This window comes from Pleurodeles waltl, chromosome 1_1 (genome assembly GCF_031143425.1).
Source record: "Pleurodeles waltl isolate 20211129_DDA chromosome 1_1, aPleWal1.hap1.20221129, whole genome shotgun sequence".
Lineage (NCBI taxonomy): Eukaryota > Metazoa > Chordata > Amphibia > Caudata > Salamandridae > Pleurodeles > Pleurodeles waltl.
In genome coordinates this window covers 743520656-743548645 of record NC_090436.1, presented here as the reverse complement: position 1 = coordinate 743548645, position 27990 = coordinate 743520656, and the positions used below count along the sequence as shown (strand labels likewise).

The 27990-nt window shown below is 39.6% G+C and overlaps 1 protein-coding gene across 12 annotated transcripts in view; it reads right to left on the bottom strand.

Annotated features, from left to right (window-relative positions):
* Positions 1–27990, bottom strand: part of SEMA4D (semaphorin 4D) — a 498348-nt gene that overhangs the window by 124555 nt on the left and 345803 nt on the right. For all 12 annotated transcript variants that reach the window (XM_069227530.1, XM_069227533.1, XM_069227504.1 and 9 more), the window contains 4 exons: positions 13580–13755; positions 13330–13486; positions 11332–11554; positions 4584–4699 (listed from right to left, as the gene is read on the bottom strand). In XM_069227530.1, the coding sequence (XP_069083631.1) occupies positions 4584–4699; positions 11332–11554; positions 13330–13486; positions 13580–13755 (672 nt within the window). The remainder of the gene's footprint in view (positions 1–4583; positions 4700–11331; positions 11555–13329; positions 13487–13579; positions 13756–27990) is intronic.

Below are 27990 nucleotides of genomic sequence, written 5' to 3'. Positions count from 1 at the left end.
CTTTCAGGAATGAGCCAGCTACCTTCACAATCACCCTTCCAATACTCCAGACATGGTACTTTTTACTAACGAAATGGGATGTGTCTTAAATGATATTGCAGGCAATCCTAAGTAAAATTCTGTTGTAAACAAACGCACTTTGTAAAATCATTCCACGCTCGGGATTTCCGCATGAATTTTAGAGGGAAGTTAACTATTAACTAACAGCTTCAGCCTTCATATGTAGTGAAAGACGTGCTGTTTGCCACACGGATAACAGTATGTGAGCTTATTATAATGGCTAGCATAAGTCTCAGCACAAGATCTGGCTTGGACTGAGCTTTAATTCCACTAGACGTTTGCACACAAATTATGATTTCTACTGAATTTGTAAGAAACATAAAAACGGTTTCCATATTGCAAGCCCGTATGCTTAAACAGGCACGTTTTGACGCAATCGGTCTACAATCAACCACAACATAGAGGAGGGAAATACAGAACTCACATTTGTAAGACCTATGCTGTAAATTGTCATGTTTTTATTTTTTTGTTTCATAGCACAGACTGGTAGCTTGGTGAATATCTGTAGAGTACACGATTCCATGATCCTCGGGCATTAATCATTTCGGCTATAAATAATTACTATAAAAAAGTAAATCTCAAACTCTGTACCTGACTTGCTTATTAAGGTGCACCCTATTGCTCCTAAATTACACGATCAAGAGAGCAACAGGCAGAATCCTAGTGATAGTGTTTCTAATGTGAGAGGTAAACAAATTTGAAAACAAGCACTGACGTTCATGCGTACTGTTTACACGAGTTGCATGTGCAAATGCCCTTTATCACAATAAGGCCTACTGATTTTGCCAACACTGGGAAAAGTACCATAAATTAACTGCTTTATCTATAGAATGCATACAGAAAATCAGGAATTGAGTGTGACAGGGTGATGTAGCTGTGTCCCTCATTTCTATAGAAGCATTTCCTTTGAAGGCGGGATAAAACTTCAAACAGCCAACAGCATAAGATGAGGCAATACCCACCCTATGCGTATTTTAAGGAATTGGTAATAATACACAATGCAGACAGCTGTGTTGTCAAGCTAGGTCTAAAGCTTTGACGACTAAGACAACTAAATGAAAAGCTATTTTCATGGGATAAAGCACCGTCTGAAGAAGAACAACCAAGACTGCATTTTCCCTTTGACGCAGTAGGGTACTAAAGTTTGGATAATTTTCCTAAACACATTACAGAGAAACAAGAATATCTCGATCCAAGTCACATTTATCAGGAGACGGCTTGGACAGGGTATGAAATAGGGAATATAACAAGAATGAAGCTCAAATATGGTGTCAACGAACCAATGAGAGATGGGTGCAATTTAGCTTCCTCTGCTTGGTTTAGTGTAAAACATCTGTATTTCCACAGTGCACCAGTGCTTGACCTCGTTTTTTCCAATGGAGGCCACCAGCACTCATTTTTGGAGACCTGCATTTATTTCTCCTCATCTGACGCTTCCCAAGAGCAAGAGACAAACACAAAGTGGAAAGATGGAGGAAGAGAGACAGAAAAGATGCCACAATGAAAAAAAATAGAAACCTGCAAGAGCGAAGTAATGTGGCAGGGAGAGTCTGGAACAGGACTAAACAGGCATTAAGCAGATTGAAGGCTACACAGACAATTAGCGCTGGCAACAGGATTCTTTGTTTGGCACCAACACTTATGCGTTCAGTAGATGTGTGCTTCATTGGTTAATCTGTAAAATAATTTTAGTGGTATGTGTACTAAAAGTAGAAAATTGTGAGGTGGCTATGATGAGGTGTGTTTTCGAACTTTCGAGAAACTGTATATTTCGTAATAGTGCACATGGGGGGGAAGGAATTCCAGAGATGCGGGCCCAAAAGCCTGAAGCATCTGCACCTGGTTCTCTTGTAGTATGAGACCCTGAGCAGCAAATGAATCACTGATCTAGACGTAGGGTAACAGCAAATAAAGCAAAGAAATGTAGAGACAATGCTGTGGAAGACGCAATGCATTAGACACAGGCCTTAAATGGCATACACTGCTCCACCTGTATCTGGTGGAAGGACAGCCAAACTGCATAGACGTGGTTGTTGCACTTAAGCCCATGGACCAGCCACACGGCCACGTTTGTAGTCTCTGAAGCTTATTTAACACACGAGATGGCAGCCTCAGGTAAATGGCGTCATGGTAATATAAAAACATGATTAAGCAGTGTGCTTACAACCCATGAATGCACTGCGGAAAGCAGCAAGACTGTCCCCTACATAACAAAGAGATATGCAGGATGCCAAAGGCTGAGAACCTTTGCACTGAGCACCAGTGGCGGCCGGCAGCTTTAGGAGGGAGGGCGGGAAGCGCACACACACTCATTCTTTCGCACACAGACACGCACGCACATTCATTAACACTCAAACACTTCAAACATGCACGCACCAAACATTCATTTTAAAACATCTCACACATTCTTTCACACGCGCACGCACATCCATTAACACTCATAACATTCAAACATGCACGCCTGCACCAAACATTCATTTTAAAAGATCACACACACACTCGTTCTTTCACACACACACCCGCACATTCATTTGCAACACTCATAACACTCAAACATGCACGCACGCACCAAACATTCAATTTAAAACATCACACAAACACCTTCAGCCTCCACGTCCCAGGAGGGTTGGGACTGCTGCCTTCCCTCATTGGCTGACCTTAGGTCAGCCAATGAGGGAAGGCAGCTTTCCTGGCCTCGTCACAGAGTGGGATGGGGTCAGTGAGACTGCTGACCCCACCCCACTCTGTGACGAAGTGTCACTGATTGACACTTGCCCTGGGTGCTTCCTGGCTTAAACCTGAAGCGCCCAGGGCGAGTGTCAACGGGCGACGCTTTCCTCGTCACCCAGGGGAAGGCCTCAAGGCACCTTTGCTGAGCCGAGGAGGTCACGCCCATTGGAGCTGTGATCTCCTCAGCCCAGCAAAGTTCAGCTCAGGCAGCCAGGAGTATGCGCAAATCGTGCATGGCTCACTCCTGGCTGTCTGAGCTGAAAATGAAGAGTGTCTGTCAGGCTGGCCTTTGTTCAGCCTGACAGACACTCTTCATGAGGGGGCAAAAGGTGGGGGGACGTGGCCCCTCAGCCCTAAAGGATGGGCCGCCACTGCTGAGCACTAGGTTTTTAACTGGTGCAACAATGACCCGGCAATGGTTGGAGCTGCTCAGTCCAACTTCTTGATCAACAACAAGACGGATCCATACCAATCACCATGCTTTCAGTTACATCTCCATCCAGCTTTAACAGGTTGTTTTCCATTCATCTCTGAATGAGACACATGCAGTCCCTAATGGAGGTAGAGGAAAACTGCTGGTCTCAGAAGAAACTCGCTGGCTTTAACGTATGAGAAGGTCTTAAAGCCAAATAACCATACAAACTCTCGAGGGGGTTGGACATAAAATATGTTGAGTATTTTTTTAGACTGTCTACTAAGATGTTTATAGAGTGATAAAAACATGCATTTCATGAAGAAAAATCTAAAAACCATTGAAAACAAAACATGCATTTATGGTTAGCTATGCAAGGTTTACACCCCTGAATCAAACACTGCTTGTGACCACCACACAACACATCAAAAACATTTTCGAACTTCGTTAATGGATAGTATATAAAGAAACTGCCAACAGTTGCTTTTATCAAATCTATTTGCTTACTGGAAAATACTGACTGTTTAGAACATAATCTCTTTAAGAACGTGTGTATGTGATAGCGGAGGAATACAAATATATTTATCATGTTGAAGGATACATCACTAAAAGAGTAACAACTCAATTTGCTTTGTAAATACTGCATGGACTACTGAACAACGCATACATGGTCATTGTTTTACATACAAGATACAGTAAAAAATGTGATAAGACCTTATCAGTGTAATTACTCAATACTATAAGTATTAAGCAGATTTGCTTTAATTATTAACCATGCTGTTATTTATTACATAGTTGTGTTAGTAGTCTGAAAACATTTGACTGGTGTGTTTCATAACCTTACGCCAACAACCATACTAAGCCCAGGAGTGTAATAAACAACATATTTCGATAAACCTAGTCACTTTAAATTCCATACCCCTTACATTATTCAAATGCTTAGCAAGAGTTAAACACCTCCCTACTATAGTTCTCCTGTCTCAAATGATTATCCAAACAATTACATCTTGCATATCATTCCATATTAATTAGTATGTTGCTAATAAAACATACTGGCATATTAACCAATTTAAAGGATAACTCTGTTTACTGTCAGAGAATCAATTCTTAGGTTGAACAAAATTATTAAATAGGGAGCATAACACGTAGCCTTTTTTTTTTAGTTTTTTTTAACATGTTTGACAAAATAGACTAATTCCCTATACAATGGTGTAGCCTACCAGCTCTAATGAACAGGACACATCTTCACCACCTACACTACACTGTATGGATTTTATAGATGGCATGATGGTCATAGTTTTATCTAGTCAAACGTCTGGATTGGTGATTTGTCGTGATTGGCAGTTGCCAGGATGAGAAGGACTACTAATGCAATTCTTACCTTTTTAGATGAAAGAATCAATGTCTGAACTGGTTCTGAATTTGCAAACAACTCGATTTCTTCAATGATGAACATTTCATTGGCGTAATTAACAGCTTTGTGAAGGGTTCCTTTATCTGAAAATGGCCGTTACAAGTAGTGTTATTAGACGTTTATTGTAAAGCCTGCGACTGGCTGTGGTGATGTAAATACTTAATTACACACGTACAGTGGTACATTTTATAAAGCAATTTTGTTAAATGAACATATTGCTCCATCTGAATTCTCAAAAGTATGACAAATTGCACATTTAATTTACATAAACATATTATGTAATATTGTCAAGGAGAATTATCTAAAGTTAAAAAGGTAACCATACAATGTAAACTTTAATAAAATATAACCCTTAACACCTAGACTAAACCCCTAGTACCAAATAATGCCAGACTCTTTACATGGATAATATATTGTATTGTAATTGTATTTATATAGCGCTTACTACCCCTGACGAGGCGTTGAATAGCTTTTCATGATATATCATCAAAAACAGTGGCTCCTCAGGGAAAGAATATACTTCATGCAACCTTTCCAGAGGTATGTGATGCAGTAAATGATTATATGTCAAATACAGAATAGTGTGTATAGTATAATGTATTGGAAGATGCATGCAATAGATGAACATAAATATCCGATAAGATGCAGTACTGAAGTGCTTGCTTGTGAGACTGCCCTAATTTAAGACCAAAAAAAATAAATGGGAAAAGAAACATTAAGGGAAAATAAAAAAGTGTCAACAAATTCCAATAACCCAATTCCCTTATCATTTGCAACACTTTCCTCCACTAAAATTAGTTGATTATTTGGCTCTACATGGCATTTAAAGTCATCATCTGGCCTGAGAATAATTAAACAGCATAGCATATAGTCCGTGGTGTCTGAAGTGCATAGCAAGCAATCTAGGTTGGTGATTACACTGCATCATTAAACATTTTATATCACTATGTGCTTCATAAACTGTTTTGGCATAATATGTCAGAAGTATTGCAGCATCATCTAGGGAGAAGTTTATCTTTGAGAGGTGGAATCAACATGACAACTAAAAGTTACTTTTACTCCGGAAATTATTTGTTATTGTCCCTTGGTCTGAGGTCAGGAAGGGGCAAAGGATACATAGGCAGTTACCTAAAGAGCAAAGTGTGGCTTAGATGTGGAGGAGTATAACAAGTGTTGACTTGCTTGGTGTGAATTATAGCTCTACACTGTGCATTTTAAATAGACATGTACAGTTTATTCAGGAAAAAAACAAGTAAGGGAGGAATGAGTTAATCAATAGGTCACCAATGTGAAGGCATTAGAAACCAACTGTATTTGGTTGTCTGTAAGAATTTAAAGACAACGGAATCTATGATGCCAGGTATTGGACATGGCCCTCTCTGAAGGGCCAGCCCTAAACTTTTACTTTCACCCCTACTGTTTTCTGACCCCGTTTATGTTGGTTTTGTAGGACTCGGAGCACAAACACTTTAGCACTGGTTAGCAGTGGTAAAGTGCACACTCTTTAAGCCTATTAAAAATGGCTTATACCCAATGGCACATTTAAATTACTTGTAAGTGTCTAGTAAGGTGGTACTACACGTAGCCAAGGGCCTGTAAATTAAATGCTACTTGTGTGCTTGCAGCACGTATTGTGTCTCACACTTAATTAGTCCCTTAAAACTTGTCTGAGACCTTCCACTGCAGCCTGAGTGCAGTTTAAAACTGTCAATTCCAATTGGCAAAATAAAACCTTTTACCATGTCTAAAACGCCCTTTTTAATACATGTCACCCTTTGGGTAGGCCCCAATAGGGCAGGGTGCATTGTATTAAAAAAGCCAGACATGTACTTTTAGGTTTTATTTGTCTTGGTAGTGAAAATCTCACAAACTTGTTTCCCATTAATGTGAGGCCTATCCCTCCCAAAGGATACCACTGGGTTACCTTATTACATTTCATAAGTAATAGCTTTGGTTTGGGAACAAGTTGACATATCACGTTTGGTGTCTAAGGAATTGTAATCTGAAATCCTATTTAATGGTAAAGTTGGACTTTTCAGTCACAATTCTGATATGTCACTTTTAGAAAGTTGTTTTTTCTTGTCCTAATTATTTGGTGCCTGATGTCTGTGTCCTGGGTCACATGACTAGGCAAAGTTGGCCTTTGGGTATTCCTTTCAAACAGTGTCACAAAGGGGGACTAGTTGCTGACAGGATAAACCATCCAGACATGATGGGTGGGGTTTGGCGCCATTACCTATCAAACTTACGTTTCAAAAAGAGCTGCCTTTCTGCATACTCAAAGGCTTTCACACCAGCCCTTTGCCATCCAGACATCCTGGTACTAGGGATGGAGTAAGGAAATCCCAGAACTATCTGGGGACAAACTCTATAGAGTTTCCCCCACTTCAAAACAGGCACCAGGTACAAATATTGGACCCTGTGACCCACTCTTAGAACACTCCTGTAGGGATAGGACAGAAGGACTGCCCTGCTGCCTTGGAAGGAAGAATGGGCCTCCTCCCTTCATCCCAGACTACTTGAGTGACTCCAACTGTCAGCTGGCTGACTTACTTTCGGAACTACAGGCCACAGCAAGCTCCAGATGACTCTTCAACTTCTCCTCTGACATGCTGCAACTGGGTCTGCAACCAGAGCCCTGCTGGTCTCTGCAAGAGTTCCTGATCTCCTCAAGTGGTGCCTTGGTTGGCATCAGAATACACTCACCTGGACACCAATGAGAAATCCTTAAGTTTTGGGCTCTGTCATCGGGAACAAGTCAGTTCGCAGCAAGATCTCACTGCCCGTGCTGAGTGTCCTGGCAAAACTCCAGTAAACCAGACTTTGCGCTACAGTGACTGCCAGCGACAACTGGCAATACGAGGTTTGCCCTTTGTACTACAGCATAGACGCTCCTTGGTAATTAGCAATGCAAAGCTCCATTTATGACCACCTGTGACATCAGACAGGATATCTGCAGTACAGCAAAGACAGTCTGCAATGCTGGGCCTGCTCTTGGCGCTACAGCAATGACCATCCGTGACACTCTCCCTGCTCCTCGTGCTCTTTGCCACAAACTGAACTTTTCACGTCTGACTGGGAGAAATGTAACTTTTCCAGTGGGATAACCAGGTCTCTGTACCCAGCAAGCGCTCCATTGTGAATATCCTCCAGTCTAGTATGACCAGATAACGGGGAGCGGCGCTTTGAGAATTTAGGCGCTACACTTAGCTATATCTTTAAAACTGCATATCTCTAGGTCTAATGATGTGATTCTTGCCATTTTGCAGTCAACAAATGTATTGAAATGTACTCTATTTTTCGAAATTGGTGTGGGATTGTTCTTGTGTTGTGTTTTCACTTCATTATCATTTTAGTGCTGAATAAATACTTTACACGTTGCCTTTGAATTAAGCCTGACTCCTTGTGGGCCAAGCTACCAGAGTGTTAAGGGTTAATTTAGTGACTTTTTGCTGTTCACCCTGACAGGGATTGTCGTTGCTGCTTGGGTAGGGTTTCACCCCCTTCAACCAGTAACCCAATTTCTCACACCAATGATGGCTCAGTCAAAGAAAAATGGTCAGTTAAAAAACGAGGCTTCACTTCAAACACAAACTGTGCTGAGTGAAGGGCAAAATTCTAAAGAAGCCGTATGAAAACATCGAGTTGATGGAATGGTGAGATAAAGCCTATAGTCATCCCAGAAGTAAATGGGATTAGAGTTGGAAACTATTCTAAAGTGGGCCACGGAAAAAGATGGCAATGCCAAAGTTAAGGAGCACTACAATGTCGAAGATGTAACCAAGCAGCTAACAACAAAAGGTACCCTAACACTAATGTCCAGTGTTAGAATTGCAAAACATTTGAACATATGCAAATAACGGTCAAGCCATTACCAGGTTTCCGTACTTCATGTTTGCCTTTACAAGAAGGGAGCCATGCAGTAAATTGTGCTTTGGGGAAGAAGAACAGATTGCCATAGGATTAAGTTTGACCCAAGCAGCATAGAACAACTGATAGGAATAGAAGAAAGAGGGAGAGTTATACATTTATGGATAACTACTGAATTTCCAGAAAGATTTTGTGGATTAATAGAAAATTGAAGAAATATGTTGACAAAATTCGATTAAGGGGGTCACATTATACTTAATGCATAAGATGTATACTGTCACGTGGGCCGCGGGGTGTTATCACAGCTGTGTACTTAATATCCTTGGCACAGCACCATCCTCTCAATACAAGAAATAGGTGGGAAGAGTTGTCTGGGCCATGAACTGTGATACAGAGTGAATGCCCTCATTAACACATGTTGAACTGGTGTTGCAGAACTTCAGACTAAAGTTTATACACTCAAGTTCAATTTCATATATTAGGCCTATCTTACCCTGTCTCACATCCACCACATGCTTCTTCTGGCATCCTCGGAACGGCGCAGATACAAAATGCCAGATGCTGATTTCTATTACAAGGTCTGGTCCTGCTCTTCAATGTCGCAGATTTGGGCGACAGTTCTGGAGGGTACTGGCAGACTTGACGGATAAAACTCTTACTCTAGAAATTACATTGCTTATCACCAATGAGGTTAACACCACATGCCAAGGCATTTACCATTCTTTGTTTTTCACTTTGAGTGTTTTACATTCAAAACCAAGCCTTAGAGGCAATGATTTTACATCTATTGAACGTGTTTTTCATTGATCAATGGGCTAAATATTTCCAAGATGATGTTTGGTGATGGTAGCAAATGAAAAGAAACATGATTCAGAGTATTATGAGTTTACAGAGGAAAATGTGTTACAGTGGAGTAAAAAACCTATTTAAAAGTTTAACTAACATTTTAGACTGCAAACCTAAAAGAGGGTTTAACAGATGCACTATTGAATCACAGGCAAGCAAAAATAAATTTACAACAATTATTGAACGGCCATGTATAGATATGCAAATGGGATTCTAAGCTTTCAAGGTGCCTGCTACATCATAAAAGACTGGGAAATCATTGTTAAAATTGCCACTGATAGGATAACATTTGATATCATGGGACCAATTCACGTGTATGGAAGGTAAACGTTATAATGACTAGGTCGTGGATGGAAGTAGGGGCAATGCAAAAAAGTGAACTATCAATGTGTAACGTGGTTTATGTCTAAAATGATTAGAGAGGGAATGTGTGGTCTGTGATGGAGTACAAGAACATTTTACTGAGAAAACAAAGGATTTCATGGAAAGACAAAACTGAACCAAAATTCATGTGGTAATGGACTCACAGTTTCAACAGATAAAGGCACCAATGAATAGGCTGTAAAAAGTGTTACAATGATACGTGCAAATCACAGCACTAAGCAATGAACAACTTAATTTTAGGGATGGGGTAATTTGCATAAATTGTTCTAACGTAATTACACAAAATCACACCAAATTACACTAGGAGCATACCCGTGCAATTAGAACTAGTTTCTTAGTACACAATGCACACTCGAGTCCAAAATGAGCCAAGGATACATTTGGCACTAACAAAAAAAGAAAACAGTGCTAAATACAGAAGAACAGGATCAGCAACAGCTGCTCGCGCTCTGTTCCTGTTTTCTTGGATAGGAATGTTTGCCCCAAATTCTTCATAAATTTCACATCATAAGAGTAACACAAAATTCCTCAGATTACTTTGGTGTAGTTAAAATTTCACCCAGGCCTACTTGATTTTCTCCTGTTTCTGCTGGGAGGGAGAACTGCAACTAAGGCTGTGGGGCTGAAACCATCAACAGAAGGAATGGTCCAGAGAGGAAATGTATAGAATTTACATGGAAGTACATAATGGATTGCTCACATTTAAACAGAAGGATTTGCCTAGAATGGCTAATCATAGGTTTTGGAGCCACAGACATCAAATGGAGTAGGCTGTGGCAGTTTAAAGTTCCAAAATGGCAGTATACGATGTTTAAGAAGAGAGGCTCAAATGTGTAGCGCAGCCTGGAATTGATGCTAAGATTATATAGGTAAAGTAGTGGAATAGTTCTAATTTGGGAGTAAGGAACAAGGTGGTTCTGCTGAAAGACGGACAGACTGAAAGGCAAAGAGAAAGTTGAACACAAGAAGGATATTGGTAAGAACGTTAAGTCGCGCACTGTTATCCAGTGGGATTAGAATACGGAAAATTACTCTTCCAAAGGAATTCAGAGACCTCTTAACCTAATGTTTCTTACTCTTATAAGCAAGGGGTTGTGTTGTTTGCATGGTGCTAGCAGTGTGGTATGTAGGGGTGTGGAAACATCTGGTGTATTTGTTACACTTTAATAGAAGAGTTACCTGCAACCCACAGTGGGGATGTACCTGGCTGCTGATTAAGGGACTGTACGCCTTTATCAGTGGACCACACAAAGGTCACTAAGGTTTTCATAAGACAACTTGGAGGGTGACAGGGTGATTTCCCAAAAGGTGAGAAGATGGACTGAAGAAGGTAGTGACTGGGTTTGTGGTGACAGCATATGAGAATAAATATGAATGTGCTTCTTCCCTGTGGTATTAGAAAATGAGTTGTGGCTCTGTCACTTGCATACATCAGTTTTAGTTCTACATTGTGCAGAAACCATACACCAGGATGTGCGTTGATTAACAATACAAGCAAAAAAATGGAATGTCGTCTGTAGTGTAAAACAGTCCCAAAGCGTAAAATATAATGTATCTGTGACACATAAAAAGCAATCAGTAAAGGTGTGAAAAATGGTAGCATCTTTATCCTTACCTGTACTTATGAACATGACGTCATACAAGTTGTTGTCGAGGGCCTTCACCCTATCCACCACAATCTGTGTGTATTTCACGTTTTGCTGGACTAATCTGGGTTTATTTCCCATTGGTGTCACCAAGTCGTTCATTAGTGGGTGGTCTTTAACAAACTGAAGGGTTTTGTCCGGTAAATCTAAAGATGTACTGTAGTTCATTGCTCTGGCTTGGGCATTAATACACTGCAAAAAATCACCACAAAAACAAGCACTGAATTACTCAACTTCAGCGGCATAAATCACGCAACTGCATCTGACTTTTCAGGTCTTCTTTTAACAACAACCTCCCTCCCTTTTTATGTCGAGGGACTGTTCTTGGGAGTTACTAAGGTCTGAGGTGCCGGTTCACTAAGGCACAGTTTTCTACTTAAATATATGTGGTGAAAAGGAGATCCATGTTCCAATTATTTTTTTTAAATGCATGTATCCCTACAAACATTCCATCCACATCAAACTAATCTCCCCACCCTCGGATTACAGTAGATGCAAGGGTCACAAAAGAAGCAGGTGCAGGAGAGTCGGAGATCCAGGTATGGGTAATGTGTGTTTGTAATACTTACCTTTACCTCAACCTGAAAACAACATGCAGTCACGGGTGCATGTTGGGACAAGAGGTCTTGGCTACAGCTGAAGGCACAAATATTTGTTTGCAGACTGCTACTTTTCAGAGGGAACCTTCCAAATTCCGCAGTCATTTTGCCACATTAACCACGTGGTAAAAGAAGCGCTGCGACTGGACTTTCCGTGGACAGTGCTTTTTTTACACAGGCACTTTGTGCGGCTTTCTCCCATCGCCTCGTCTTAGGTCTACGGTTTATCAGCTGAGTGAGGCTGTAAGTGCTTAGAGTGTGGCAACACGGTACCAGGATCACGGCCCCCCTCCACCTTCGCAACACCCAAATAAATCAGGATGGTGTGACCATCAGCCATTGATTGCGTGGATTTACGAGCGACCACTGGCGAGGCAATGATCAGCTTTATACAACGTCAAGCGGGGTTTGAAGAAAAGAAACACTGAACATATTATGCAAATACTCACACGCTTTGTGACAAAACATCTGTAATCGAAAGCAGTTCTTGGCTAAAAGATTAGGAGCTTGTCTCCTAGGAAACAAGAACTGTTAAACTTTGCAGTCTGGTCTGTACACAAGACGAGAGAGGGGCATTTCTCTGTTCAATTAGTGTGTCATGAAATGCAGGTGTGCGATCTCTGTATTTAACTCTCTGGAACATTAAACATGAAGGTGGGCAGAGGAGATCTGTCAAGAGACGGAGTAAAACAAAAAAAATGCCTGGAAGCAGATTGTTGGCAGGAGATATGGGGGCCAAGTGACACAAACTGGGCCGATCAGCGCTTTGCACCAGTGAGGAGGTTTAGGGCACACTATCCACTCTTTCGTGGCAGCATCATAGCAGTAGGTGGCCTAAGTACATGACGTTAAAGCCAAAAAGTATGATGAATACTTTTGAGTTCTAGCGTTATGCTGCACTCCTCGAGCCTGGAGTGGAGCTTAGCACACCAAGATACACAATCTTCAGTCATTGTTCCTCCTATGTCATCACAGACATGTACTAAATTACAAAGTTGCATGGGTTGCTCATGCGAATGCCCACTTGGTTGGCAGACAGTGGAGCTTAAGATCCATCTTCCAGCACTGGACGCCATCATTCCAATTAGAATTCAAATAAGTGCTTACTGCCTCCGCCTTTTCACAGTTACGGTGGCATCAAGGAGGTGTAACCAGGCAGCCGAAGGATGGGAAAGCATTATTTCTCGTTCTCTGCTTTGGAAATTCAGACTGCCTTGTATATTGAGTATATGTGAGTTACACATCCACGATCCATCAGGTTAATAATGTGCTTTATGCTTTGGACGTGCAACTAATCATAACTGATAATGCAAAGCAACTGCGCAGCAGAAAGGAAATTCAGTGTTTTTTTTTGTTCGCTCAACTTACTGCGCCAGGTCGAGGGGACGGAATTTCGCCATTGTATTGCACCCACTTGGTATGCGACTGCTCAACCGTGGTGCTGTGCATGTATTTTCCCTTGGCAAAAACATCCTCCACCATTGAAATGTTGTATGCACACACAGCCGACAAACCCACATTGTTCCTAGGAGAGAGAAAGAGGGAAAACAATTGGCAATGTGTGAACGTGCTTCTGGCAAAGCAAGACAAGTGTAATGAAAAGGGCAAGGACACCTACAGCTGCGAGGTGAAGACGCCATAGATGACCGGCTCGACCGAGTGTGGAGGCTTCAAGATGAACACATCGTTGACTATGTTAAATACCAGGTGCTTCTCTGGAATACTGCAAATTAATTTGGCCTTTAGAAAAGAAGTCCATTTTTTTTGCAATGTCCTTAGCCCTCCATGGTCGTTCTAAAGTACAAGAAAGACATTTAAGTATTACTGCTATGCTGGAATAACAACACTATTTAAAAATGAATGCTACCATCGATAGAACAGTAAAAAATAAATATGGAGCCAGCAGGTTGAGTATTATTGGCAATGACAGATCACCTTAACACGTGTGCCCCACCATGCACAGAGGTCATACACATTTAGTAACATGTGAAACCTTTTACAACTGTATGTGTAAAGTTCCAGCGGCTCCTGGACCTCGTACTCTGCTGCATTGTGCATGCATTCTTATCCTTGGTGTGTATAACTTACTGAAACAAAGATGCCAATAAACAAAGACAACACAAGTGTACATTGAGAATATAAATATTTCACCCTCATATTATCACTACTCAAACCATGTTCGGTTGATCATACACTGCTGATATATTTAAACTTTGGACATAAATCAATTAATTTATTTTAGATGAAAACACTTCGAAATAAAAGACAGCACCGAGGGAAATGTCAGAGTGAAGAAGGTTTATGCACTTGAACACTGCAAATCCAGCAGTGTTTTTTTTTTGTTTTTGGGGGAGGGGGGGGGGGGGGGTGTTCTGGGACATCCTGGGCATTCCTAAAACGACAAAAAAATGGAATCAGTCCCTGTCTTGCCAAGAACAGAGCTAGTCAATCTCTTGGGACAAGCAAGGCCTTCAATAATTCTTCAGATAAAGTTATTGCCTATAAAGCTAGAGTGGCTACCACTGAAGATTCACTGCTGATCCATTTATACTGCACCTCACAACTTCATTTCTGTATTGGCATTTCAAGAATAGGTTTAATTATTCAAGTCACACAGAATCATTTTCTGGACCTCAAAAGTGGAAAGTTTGAGGCGTCCATTTCGGGGTTTGAAAATGTGACAGTGATATTTACAAATAGTTCCTGCCCTAAGTTAGTTTAAATTAAATAGTGCCAAATATGTTTTGGCCTTCTACCCCACTATATCAATCCTTCATCAGGACAACTAATAATTCAAACATGTGAGATTTTTTGGGGGGTTTTGCTACATGCTGCATTCAGTTTTGTCTATATTTGGTTCGAAACACTTATGTCATCCAGACACTGTCCAACTAGCAATTATGAATTTTTCTTCTTACTTCTTGATTGTAAATAGCTGAAATGATATAACTTCCTTGTGCAACATTATAACTCATGTTCAAATACAATCGAAGTATAACAATTCACAATTAACAAAAGCAAGATAATTGATCTTTTAAAGGTGGGCCACTGCAAGAGAGGACACATGTTGCTTCTCAAATTCTCAACAAGCATTTGCAATGCAATAGGTCTTGCATTTGCTCAAGTTAGAGCTATTTGCGTAGTAAACTCCTAATCCAACTTTTCTTGCCACAAATTGAAAATTAAAAGTAAAACAGTTTCATATATGCAAGCCGATTCACAGCACCACGAGCATCTTTGAGAAGAGACACACAAAAGGAAAAAGAAGTTCGCTCGCATTCAAACTTATTGGCAAAAGTGCAATTACCCATGCAACAGGGGCGATGGCCAAGGCGGTAACAAAACCTACCCAAGGAGGGACAAAGGTAAACCATTTACCAATGTCAAAGGATATTTGAAGCACAAGCCCACGAACGAGTGGTAGTGATGGGCGTGAGGTGGGCATGGTTAAAGGCCCAGATACATACCAAAAAGTCGGAAAAGCAGCGCTTGTGCACTGCTATACTCAACCTGAAAAGGAAGGCTTTACTCCCTTTCTATGGTGGTTAGTAACCTGAATATGTTTGATCAAGTAACTAGACACCACTAAACAATATTACTGTGAAACTTTCACAGACTTGCATGCTTTTGACTGGGGGTAATTGTGTTCAATCTCTACATAAAATTCTCATGTTTAGGTAATTCCCAAGTATGTTAAGTATTATAGCTATTGCATCACTAGAAACAGATTGTCCTTTGCATAGAGGTCTCAAACGCCTTCTGTGTCACATTTGAGATTTTGTTAATGAAGTACACAACAGATCAATACAAACTGGGCTGGAGGATGCATAGATATTTAAAGCTAAATCACTGCTTGTTGCCCATGTGTTTCCATGCAATTGACACCCATTTCTATGGAAAAATCTTACACATGGAAAACAGCTGCTTACAGGGGACATAGAAAAAAAAAAAAAAAGTATTTTTTAAAGTGTGTTGTAAACAATCAATAATGACTGGATGTGCTTGCTCAGACTCATGTCAATTAAACCACATGTGAAAGACTGGCAGCAGAAAGTAAATTTCCCTCCATTGCTCAGGCTAAAAATGAATTTGCAAACAAAAATAAAAAAAAACAAACAAAAATAAAAAAACAGCAACTGAAAAGCCTTCCTCTGCTTGTTTTGCTAAAGTTTTGTTTGTGTTTTGTCCACTTTAATCGAGTTTCTAACTATTAGAAAAGTTATCCAACACCAATGGACTAATGTTACTATGGGTTTTGATATAACACATGGGTAGAATTGCAAGAATCATTATTGCTTATTATAATAGACACAAAGCATATCTGCCAAGGTGTTTTTTTCAATGCATTTTCTAAATCCAATATGCCCCTTCCAATGGAATTTCTAATAACTCTGAAAATCGCTGTAAAGTAGTCTTCAAAAGTAGAGGGTTTGAGGCAGGAGTTTTGGGATTTCCGAATTTGCTGTCTTAGGTCATGATATTTTACCTTGCACACTGGAAAGTTTTGACAGAAAGGGGTCTTGTTGACCATGGAAAAGCTCCGGATCAGTCAGAAGGTAAGCAAAGAAAGGAACTGAGGCCCATGGGTGGTGCTTTTATACAGCTCTGCTCGTCACTTCCAGAACAAATGTCAACACGGAGATGCACGACTCCAACTACCAGAGAAGTACTTCTTTAAAGTTTCCCACTCCAGTCTAATGCCTGGGGAATATTCACAAGGTGAGGAATCGGAGGTTCAAAGTATCCATCAGAAAGGGCTTTACTGTGTATGAAACTGGAGAAGTCAGTTGGGCCAGGGGTTCTCAACTCCTTCCAACTCAGATGAGTTGAGGCTCACGATGCCCATGACAACCTACATCTGGCCACTAGAAGGGAACAGTAGTGGCAGGCAGATGTGACTTCACACCACAGGGAAATGGGTCTGAGGAGGGTTTGGATATATAGGTATAGGCTTCCACTCAGAAAGGCGTCATGGTCTCTGCCCTTTAGATACGTCAACAAAAACAAACACCATGCCCTGTGCTTGAATTTCTAAGAAAGCATTCATGCTGGAAATGACATCCACTATCTCTCTAAACAAGCATTTTCAATGCAACGGGTCTCACATTTGCCTGAGTTATAGCTATCAGTGTTGTAAAGGAAAAATAAAACGCAGCACAATCGCACTGCATGGAAAACAAATAGATAAAGTAGTCCGGACACCATGCTGAAAACATCGAGCCTCGTATGTTTTTAGTAGTTTACCAGTGCTGTGTAGCTGGGCTAACCACCGGAAAAGGCATGACGTATGCATGCCTTTCACAAATGAAAACAAGCGGATTTTAAAAGGCAAGCCCATGAACCAATGCAAGTGACTGACGTGACATGGGCGTGGTTGGAAGCCAAAAAAGAGATTACAGATTGGGACGGAGCGCTTTGCGCTCGCCCATAAAAATGACAATTACAAATTAACCTTCGAATAGGAGGCACACATCAGACATACCTGTCTTCAAGACTTGCCTCGCAGATGATAAACAGGGTAAAGGGCATTGAGAATCAACAAATATTAAACAGGTAATTATTTCTTGATTGTTTATTTGTTCACATAATCAAAAATAAGCAATTGTGCCAATTAACCTCCCGTTGCCTAGAATTTAGGGTTTACCCAGAATGTAAGTAATTATTTACATATACACTCTCCAGGCTATGAAAATGTCTTTGTAAGGCCTGTCACCACCAACAACTTTGGTATGTATTAGATTGAGTTCTGCAGTTCTAAAATCATCACAAGAAAATATATTCTAAACAAATGAGTGGTTTTAGAAATAACTGAAAATGGTAAAGAAAAAAACCCAGAATGCATTATATTTCCCTTAAAACTCTAGCCAAACCACGTTCTCTAAGTAGGATGTGTCCAAATAACGTGTTAATATTTTAAATAATTTCATATTTTTTTTTTATAGAACTAATATGATTACCAGTGCTAAGCATTAGTATATTTTTGTTAAAAATAAAAGCCGTCATAAATATGACAAGATTCGTTAAAGGGTTTGCAAGATTTTTCAAAAATTTACTATAAAATCAATTCTCTTCGGAACAAGTTATTTCAGAAACTACATAAGGCGAGGAAGGCTGAGGAGAGGTGCTCACGTAGATAAGTTCTCTCTGACATTTATGTTGCTCAACATTTGTAAGTATTTTGAGAATGAAATGTGTGTTGGTGAGACTCCAAACAAAACGACAAAACTGTCCATCTAGTTGACTATGTGGATGAGCACTGAGCAAAAACTTTTCTTAACGGATTCCATACATTTGTTAAGAGCCATCATCTTGAAATTCTCAACTAAGAGGAACTGTGAAATTCCTAATCCTAGGCTGGTACTGTCTCTCAGAAACAAGGATAAATGAAGCCCAGGAACCTGGAACCCTCTGGAACAAGCATCTCTGGGCAGTTGGGACAGGAAGCAAACAGTCTGAACAGTCTTTTGTTTCTATTAGACACTGTGTTAAATGACTTAACCTGTCTGAATAATAAGCAGAGTGGGACAACTACAGATAAGAATCACAGGCTATAGCATCTAGGTCATGTAATGATATAGCAAAGCAATGGTGAATTCAACCAATCACTTAAGAAGGCAAGCTTCCAACTCCACAATATATACATGTACAATGGTTCCAAAATGACTAATTTGTGGATATAGACTTTGGTACTTGCAAGGGAAAGAAATTTTCCAAGACTTATTAAATCTTGGAAAAATCACTGGCCATTTTCCATTTAAGGATAGCATTTATTCAAACCAATACATCATCGCAAATTTAGCAGTCAAGACATTTCATTTCATCAGATCAGTGTGAAGTGCTCATTGGTAATCACTCCGCGCAAATGTGAAGAGAGCGAGGTAGTGTGCCAGTAAAACAATGAACAGCAAATTGGATTACCTCCATACAGAACTGGAATTTCGGTAGACACCTACCGCATGACCTCTCCACTTTAATGTATCTTTGTCATTTCTCTGAATAACATGTGAAGAATGATATCTCAAACTGACCCAATACCAGGTGCTTATATTGTCAAACATTCCATATTTGTGATGCACGTCATTGTGTTAAATATAAAACACAAACCAATTGTTAAAAAAACAAAAAAAAAACAATAAAGGGCTAAGTGGGCACGGTTTGGGTAATCAGCAAAACACATTTTCTATACTGCAAGCACTTGGAATGAACCTAGAGGCTGCCTCAGGTCTGTTCATTAGGGTGTTGATTAATTTTGACCTTGTTGCTTCTTTTGTAAGGCCACCCAGACTAATATTTTATAGCACATCTGCAGAAAAGATAATGGATTTTTTTTTTTGAAGAATTAGTGTAATAGGGAGAGGGTGGCAGGACATCAAGAGCAGTCACACTTACTGTGACTGGGGTCTTTGGATCACTCTGAAAAGAAGCAAGCATCCCATGTGCTACAAAACAGAAGGGATATGATCACCCAAGTGCCAGTAAGGGGGTTTGTAAAAAAATAAAAAATAAAAATAAAAAAAACACCCATGAATTAACACTGTTTTAGTACCTTAGTACTCTTTTTAAGTATGTGTGCTTGGCAATTACTAAAATAAAATTAACTTATCAGAAAACTCCAGACCATACAAACTTCTGCAGACAAGATCACCCACAACCTTCCACCCCACACTCATCAATCCACACCACAAAGAGCTCCACTGGTTTATAATCCACAAACAAGCACTATTCAAAATCCTCACACAAACCTAAAAAGCCTTACACAACATTGGCTCTATGTACCTCAACAACTGCATAATCTTCCACAAACCTAACAAACCTCAGATCAACTGGATTCCTACTTGCAAATTCAAAATTGATACTTCTATATGATAAAGACTATACACCGGCTATAAAAATTGCGAGCAAGCAGTTGCCACGTTTGAAGTGTTCACTGATAGGAGGAAGACTCCAAGATCTAGTAATGTTGGTGTTTTTGGTGAGGGCAATATGCACACAGAAAATAGTTTCATTTTTCTGGATTGGTAAAATACGGTGGCAGATTAAGGGTAAGGTCTCCAGATCTAATACTCAACTGTCTTGGAAGTAGGGTGATGTATTCAACTGGATAGCTAAAGAGAGTGAGGTAATTTAAACTGTATGACTATCAAATCCAAGACAGAAAGGCTCTCCTCCATACCTGTTCAGCTCAGAAAGATTGTTAATTTCACTTCAATGGGCAATCACATTTTTGAATGGGTTGGAAACAAAGACATACAGAGTTTCTTTGGCATCAACAAACATTTCCAAAACTGCTTCCATGGAAGGGTCTTTAACTATACCTACTATTGCCTCTAAAACAGGAAACAGTTCATAGAAAAAAAGGCAATCTTCAGTACAGTGATTATAAAAGGAAGCTTGTACTTGCACTGGAGCTGGTCTAGTATTTAAGTTTTTTTTTCAAAACCGTTATGCTTTGCTTTTGTGAGAATTTCATATACAGCAACTTTGGTCATGGTAACAAGAAGCTGTTTGGAGGTGTCAAAGGGGAGATCTTCAACTACACGAATGAAGTGGGAAGTGAGAACTATCGCAAATGTATGCCCTTGACAGTGGTACAAAATTGCAAATGAAATAGATGCATTGCCAACCAGTTTGAGTACAAAATCACAACCTGGAAGTATCAGCCTCTCTGGAGGTTTATCACTTTTTTGTGTACTTTTGTCAGGGTATGCAACACCAGGTTTTGTGGGATTTTAGTGAGGCATGTCGGCCTTACTTAGGAATCCTTAATCTTTGACAGCAGCATAAGTAGACTATTTACTATTGAAGTTTTTGTGGCAAATTGTTGTTGAGTTTTAAGTAACGGACCTTTCGAATTCTCCAAACTCCAGGAGACACTGTTTTATTTAAGTGCTGCAGCAACAGGATACTTACAAGGGATTTAAAAATTTCAACTTTCGCTGGAGATCAACAAATGTGGCGAGTTTTGTTTTGTACACTTAACATGTTAGAAAATGATAGTGAATCTTTGACACGCCACAATGCAAAGACTTATTCACTTCAGACTTCATGGAATAAACCTGTTCATTACTGATCATACAGGTGAGACGATTCACGTTATTACAGTCCATATATAAAAGGTGCTTGCTGATCTGTTCTCTTATGTTTTAAAGCCCCTGTTTTATTCAAGTCATTCCACCCACAATATATTTTGTAATATTGTACTAAAGTACATTTGCAACAGTCTCCTTCCTCAATAGCTATAGCCTCAACTTAAATCTCTAGTTTGATACTGAAGCTAATATAGTAGCTGCTTCAATTCTATCCAGGTTTTTCAACCAGATTTCAACTGATTTGTCACCTAACATTTTCATAATGGTTGGTGCATACTAGAGCAGCTGCTTATCTACGATCTTGCAGGAACAGCGGAAAATCCACTCTATTCGACAGAAACAAATAAATATCTGTCCCATTTTAAAATATATAATCTGTGGAGACACCTCACCAAAGTGTTTATACTTCTAAGTTTAAAATCCTCCCTCAGGATTTTCTGCTTAGTGCCAATAATATCTAAATATCTATGATGGTCTCTATGTGAGAATTTATATCACTAGGAACATATTACAAACCAAGGGTAGTATAGAGCCCGAAGAAAAAAAAAATTCAACCATACTGAATATTTTTTCTTCAATAGCAAAATCTTACAAAATACGGTCTCTTACCAGCCTTAGGGGCATTTACTCAACATCAATGAACTGCAAAGTGATTTATTCATACTGTGATCTCACCTTAAAGGTGTGGTTCTGTCCCTATAAATTATGGATGGTGAAGAGTGGGTGCCCCTTTAGTCAGAGGTTGCTTGCCTTCTTCACCCAGGCAAACAAAGATCTAAACCCAGAAACAGAAGGTTGGAGAAGATGTACATTCACTTTGCTACAGATTCAGTAGATATGAAGCTGAAAAATAATTTCTGAGTAATCAAGTGTACAGGGGTGTAGAAAGTACAATGCACCACACAAAGAAAAGTGCATTTTGGTAGCAGAGGTTTATTCACTTCAGGCGTAAGCAGTATCAGGAGATAAATGATGCCACTTTACTTAAGATACATTCCACCACAGGAACATTGTAAAAAACAAAAAACCAACAAAAAAACCCTTACATAAAACTCATAAAACTCCCAACTTAAAATAAGTATATATATATATATATATATATATATATATATATATATATATAAAAAACAAAAAAAAATATAAGATATACAGAGAAATATTTAAAGTCACATTCAGTAATAAATATGGAATGGTCATTGATGACCTAAGAAACACCTAATTGCTGGTTTCCCTATCACCTTTTTCACTCTGCTATGATCTTGAAGATTTTGTTCTGGAATTTCAGGAGAAGCAACTTCCTTGAGGTCTTCAATGGTACTCTTAATATTTACCTTCACCACTCTATTCAAATTCCGCCATTCATGACCTTTTACTCTGATTGCACAACCACTTACTGCTTTAACTTTAACAGGCTCTTTGAGCTTTGATCAGCCTTTTGGCACGTGATGGTTCCTTAAAACATACCTAACACCCAACTTAGATCTTATGACACCAAACCACTGCTTCCTTGTCATCTATGCAGCCTCACAATTGGGACAGATTTTCATGTCCATGGTTGTTTCATGCAATGAGCGAGATTGCCATTTTTTCAACCATACTGGGCATATGTCATATGCTGGTAATCAACCCTCATAATTTCAAATGGGGTTTTACTCATTAACCCACTGGGACTCGTGGCCATGACATTATGTGCATCCACTTTGTTCTTAACTGCCCACTGCACACACTTAAAGTGTGATTCATTTTCTCTACTGAACCATTCACTTGGGGATGATATAAAGTGGTACTTTTCTGTGTGATACTGCACCTTGTCAAAAACTAATTTCTGTCAAACCAAATTGTACACCATTATCAGACACCAATTCTTTAGGGAAACCTTCTGTGAGAAAAATCTTTGAGGAATGTGATTACAGCATTGGTGTTTGGTTCGTCAGCAAGCTCAACTTTCCACCATTTGCTACAGTAATCAACCACCACCAACATATACTTGAATTTGTGGGACATTTTACTGAACGGCCCAATGAAATCAATGGCCGATTTCAACCACAGTCTCTCAAGCAACTCAACTGGATGAAGAGGTGGCGGCGTAGTCTTTAGATATTTATCACTGGTTGAGACAATTTCAAACACACTGACAGCTTGGATAATGTATACAGCCATACTAGACCACCAGTACACTGAACGTATTTTCCTCATGGTCCATGTGCCCCAAAAACCCTCATGCCCTGCATGTATGATGTTGGCTCTCAACAAGAAAGGATGTATAAACTTATCACCCCTCAAGATTATATTTTTCACCAAGGTTTACTCATGCGCAAACTTAAGACAGTGTTGAAGATTCAACCGCAGAGATTTTTCTTTTGGCCATCCTTCCATAACATTCTTTTGAACAAGCATCAAATCCTCATCCTTCTATAAACAGTTAACCCAATCATTTTATTCAAAGGTGCCTTCGCTGCACACATCAACAAGAGGCAATAAGACACTAATATCTTCCTCTTCCTGTGTACAGCACAATTCCATTGATGGTGACCTTGACAGTTAACCTGCCTAATGTTCCTCCCACCTGCAATGTGTTAAATATCTAAATTATATTACAATGGTTCTGAACTTAATCTTGCAATTCTATGGTTGTGATATGTTCTTTCTCACTCACATGAACCGCTCAACTACCCAAAAGCATGCTACCAACTCTTTCAATTACTGAAAACATCTTTTCATTCTCTCATAATGCTTTAAATGCAAACCCAATGTTCTCTCCACCTCAGCACTCAGTTGAGACAATGCTGCCCCTAAGCCATTATTGCTGGAGTCAACCATGATTAAGCATTACCAGGTAGGGTCATAGGGTGCAAAGGTCTTAGTGGACCCAATCTCTTCCTTCAAAGTAACAAAATCTGTTTGCCACACACCTCTCATCCCAGCTAAATGCTTTGCTGTTTTTCAACAAAGCTTTCAAATTCTGTCTCACTGGAGAAATCTTTTATAAACTTCGTATGAAAGCAAACTCTCCAAAAATATGAAACCTGTTTTTTTGTTCTCTGGAATGGAAGAGTTTCTGATCGCATTGACCAAAACCGGATGTGGTTGCACACTATGTTTTGACCTAGATATTCCACGCTTGGTTTGGCAAATTCACATTTTTTCAAGTTTGCAACAATACCAGCCTATTCAAGCTTTCCTAATACTAACTGCATTGTTTCATCATTCTCTTGAATGTTCCTAGCTGCTATAAGAATATTGTCCTGAAATGTGACCATCTGGCTGATCCCTTTCAAAACTGATTACATGAAGGTTTGGAAAACTGAAGCGAGGGGTGCCAGGCCAAATGGCATGTTTTTTTTGTTTTTTTTTTAACTGAAATGTGTCTACAAGAGAAATGAAAGCTGTAAGATGTCCGCAGGATTGTTCTAATTCAACCTGGTAAGCAGACACCAAGTTGATTTTACTGAAAATACTTGCTCCTGCAAAGCTTGTCAAAATGTCATCAATACCTGGCAAAGAATGAAAATCTACCCAAATTACTCTATGTAAACTCTAATCCCAATTTTTCTTTCTAACGATGACTAAGGGAAATAAACCATAGTGAAGAGTCTACAGGCTCAATAACTCCTTCTATGCACATTTTTTCCAGAATGTTTGCCAAATCATCTCTAATAGCGAAAGGTATATTTCTCAGCTTGTGTTTAACTGGCATTGCACCCTTCTGAACTTTTACCTTGTGTTTAGAACTGTTAATCTTCACTAGCTTCCCATCAAAAATGTATAAGTACATTCATTCTTAACGACTGTGCCTGAAAAAACATTAGTTTGTCTGTTTTCCCTCACCAGCGATACATGCACTCTCTTTCCTAGCCTCAGAGTAATATCAAATAAACCTTGATGACACAAACCCAAAATACTAAGCCCTTTCTTGGCCACACAGACCTTGCCATATATGGTCTTTCCTTTGAACTGCAATGAACTCACAAAGTATCCTAATAAGTCAAAGTTCTTCCCTTCATATGACACCGACACCTATATGGTGGCACAAGCTCTTTGTCTGACAAGTTACTCTTCAACAAAACCTCAGTGATAATGGTCATTTTTGCTCCAGAATCTAACAATTTTAGCCCGGTCTTTTCCAACACGTCAAAAGTATCATCATTGGTCACACTTAACCACGGCATTCACTGTTTTCCCTGGATTTCTACACTTTGGCAAAATGGCCAACCTTACCACAATTCCTACAAGTGGCATTCTTGGCAGGTCAAGGATGCCCTGCGGAAGAATGAGGAGGAAATACCACATCGAAAACCAATTGTATTTTTGTTTGAAAAACTGATTCTTGCCACCACCCATGCTCCCCCCCAAAATCGTATTACTTCTTTTGGGACGCTACTCTATAGAAGTGCACTGATGATCTGTAGCATTGTCAGGCACTGCATGAACTCCACCATTCTCTTTGTTGATAATTATTTGGATGCCTTGTGTGAAGTCTCAATACTTTTTACAATATCAAGAGTTTCCACTGAAGACGGGTTCTTTAATGTAGGCAATTTCTCTTGTACCTTTTTATCCCAACAACTAACTACTATTTGGTCTCTTATTAACTGCTTGGTAAACTCCTCAAATTCACAGTCAGCAGCCAGAATGCATACACTGCTACAGACAGGTCTACAGACTCCTCCTGGTGCTGCTCTCCATTAAAGAATTTATGTCTATTAACAATCAAACTTTTTTTTCAACTTTTTAACCACCTCCTGATATTCATAGAGTTAATTTTGTTCATCTGATCCTTCATGTGTTTGTGGTCTATGTTCACAAATTGCTTGACCTTCAAAACATAAATTATGCTCAAGCACAATTTTTTTTCTCTGCACAGTACCTATTACCCCGCCTCCCCAATGTCACCCAAATACTTAGTAAACCCTCTAAACTGTGTTTTCCATTTTATTGGAGGTTCACCTGGTGTCTGCAAAAAAAGGAGGGGCATTCACAGACTGCAGAATGGTCAGAAAACTCAAAAGGATACAAAACCATCCCATACCTATATCAATTTATATGTACTGTGGACATCTAGAACAGTAAGCACTGTTTGTCAAATCCTTTAACTGTTGATTTCATACAAAAATTGAAACTCCCGGTAGAAAAACAAGCCAACAATGGAGGTTAATCAGAAAAACAGATAGTGTGCTTGTCACTGCGTGTAATATTTTCGTTCTATGGCACACTGTAGATTAAAAGTGAGTGTGTCACTGTATTTTAATTGTAGACAGTCCAGGGTGACAAAAGTGTTTCAGTGTGTGTCTCACAATAGATAAATTAGCATGATGGGGAGTAACACGTTGTGCTTGTGGAGTGTGTGTGTGTGTGTCACTGTAGCTGTGGATGTGGCTTAAATTCTGAAGCAGCAACAGTTTTAAAGTGTGTGTGACTGTCATGCAATGTCATCCAATTGCAATCCAACACTCAGAAAAATGAATTGTTCGTGTTAGAACTTGCCCAATACAAGATGGCAATTTATAGTAGTTGCAAAGTAACAGTATTAAATTGTTGATCACTAAAATGCAATGTCAGCCAATTGGAATGCTGAAAAATTATCTGATCTTGTAGTATTTTCCCAATTCAAGATGTCGTTTACGTAGCATCGTAAGGCTTGACTGTGATGACAAAGGCCATTCATTTAGTTGTGACAGAAGGAACGGCTGCAGAATGACCTGGAAAACAGCACTGTGAAGGAGCACGAGGGGAGGCGAAGATCATACAGGAATTGAACGTGATATGAAGATTGCAGAGATATTGAGTGCGAGGGCCTTTGCACGTTAAACGTGAGAAGACACAGAGTGGTAGAGTTTTTTTTTTTTTTTAAGAAAAGAAAAGATTGCGCTCATACCTTAATCTTGTACAAAAGCAAATCTCCCTCATTTCAGAAACAACCTTATCAGAGCTATACACGGCAATCTTCTTGGGATACCTGTATGTTGATTAGGGCACATCCTATTTCGGTAATGAATTAGTCACAGCACACAGAGATAACTGTTCCTAAGTGCGCATGTGGGTCCATCAGTCCAGGCATTAGCAGCACCAGGAGATAACTGCTGCATTACTCAAGAGATTCATTCCACCACAGAACTTAGAACGCTCTAAAATCTGACAAAAAAAGAAACACTGTACGAAATCACCAAAAAGGTGTACCTATCACATCAGACTTCAAAGATAGGAAGACTGCTAAGCTGGCATTCATTTGTTTATGATGACCTGCTGAGAATGAGGAGCCCCTGCTCTGGTCATCATTCATGTGCCCTAATCTAGTACAGCAAGTTAAGGAATGTGTTTATATCAGACTGTTACCTTTTATTGGAAGTGCATGTTAATGTCACACCCAAAGCCTCCCGACACTGGGAGAAAGGAATGGACTTTACAAATTGTTAAAAGAACATTTCGCTGTAAAAGACTCCAATTTATAGAATTATCTTCCTTCAATTTCTTCAACACAAAAATATCACTTACAAAAACACGTAAGGATTTGCATAGTTCATCAGTGTAGGAAGCTGGCCTGGTGTGTGGTGAGTACCTATGGTACTATCACCTTGTAACTGGCCCAGGTATCCCTTATTAGTGAGGTGTAGTCAGTGACTAGAAAGCCAGGCTCTCTAGAGGTAGCTGTGGAAGAGCAGCTAAGGCTTATCTACGAGACAAGTACAGCTCATGCAATGCCACGTACAGTCACACAGCACTTACACACATGAAGGAACCACACTGTGTTACAAAAATAAAGGTAGTTTATTTTAGTGACACAAATACTAAAATACTAGATGGGCAATACTCCAATAGGAGGTAACAAAACAGTATTATACGTACAGTAACAATCCGAAATTGGCATAAAAATTGAAAACAGTGAAAAGCAATAGGCAAAACTGAAGGCTGGGGGGAACCAAACCATATACTAAGAAAGTGG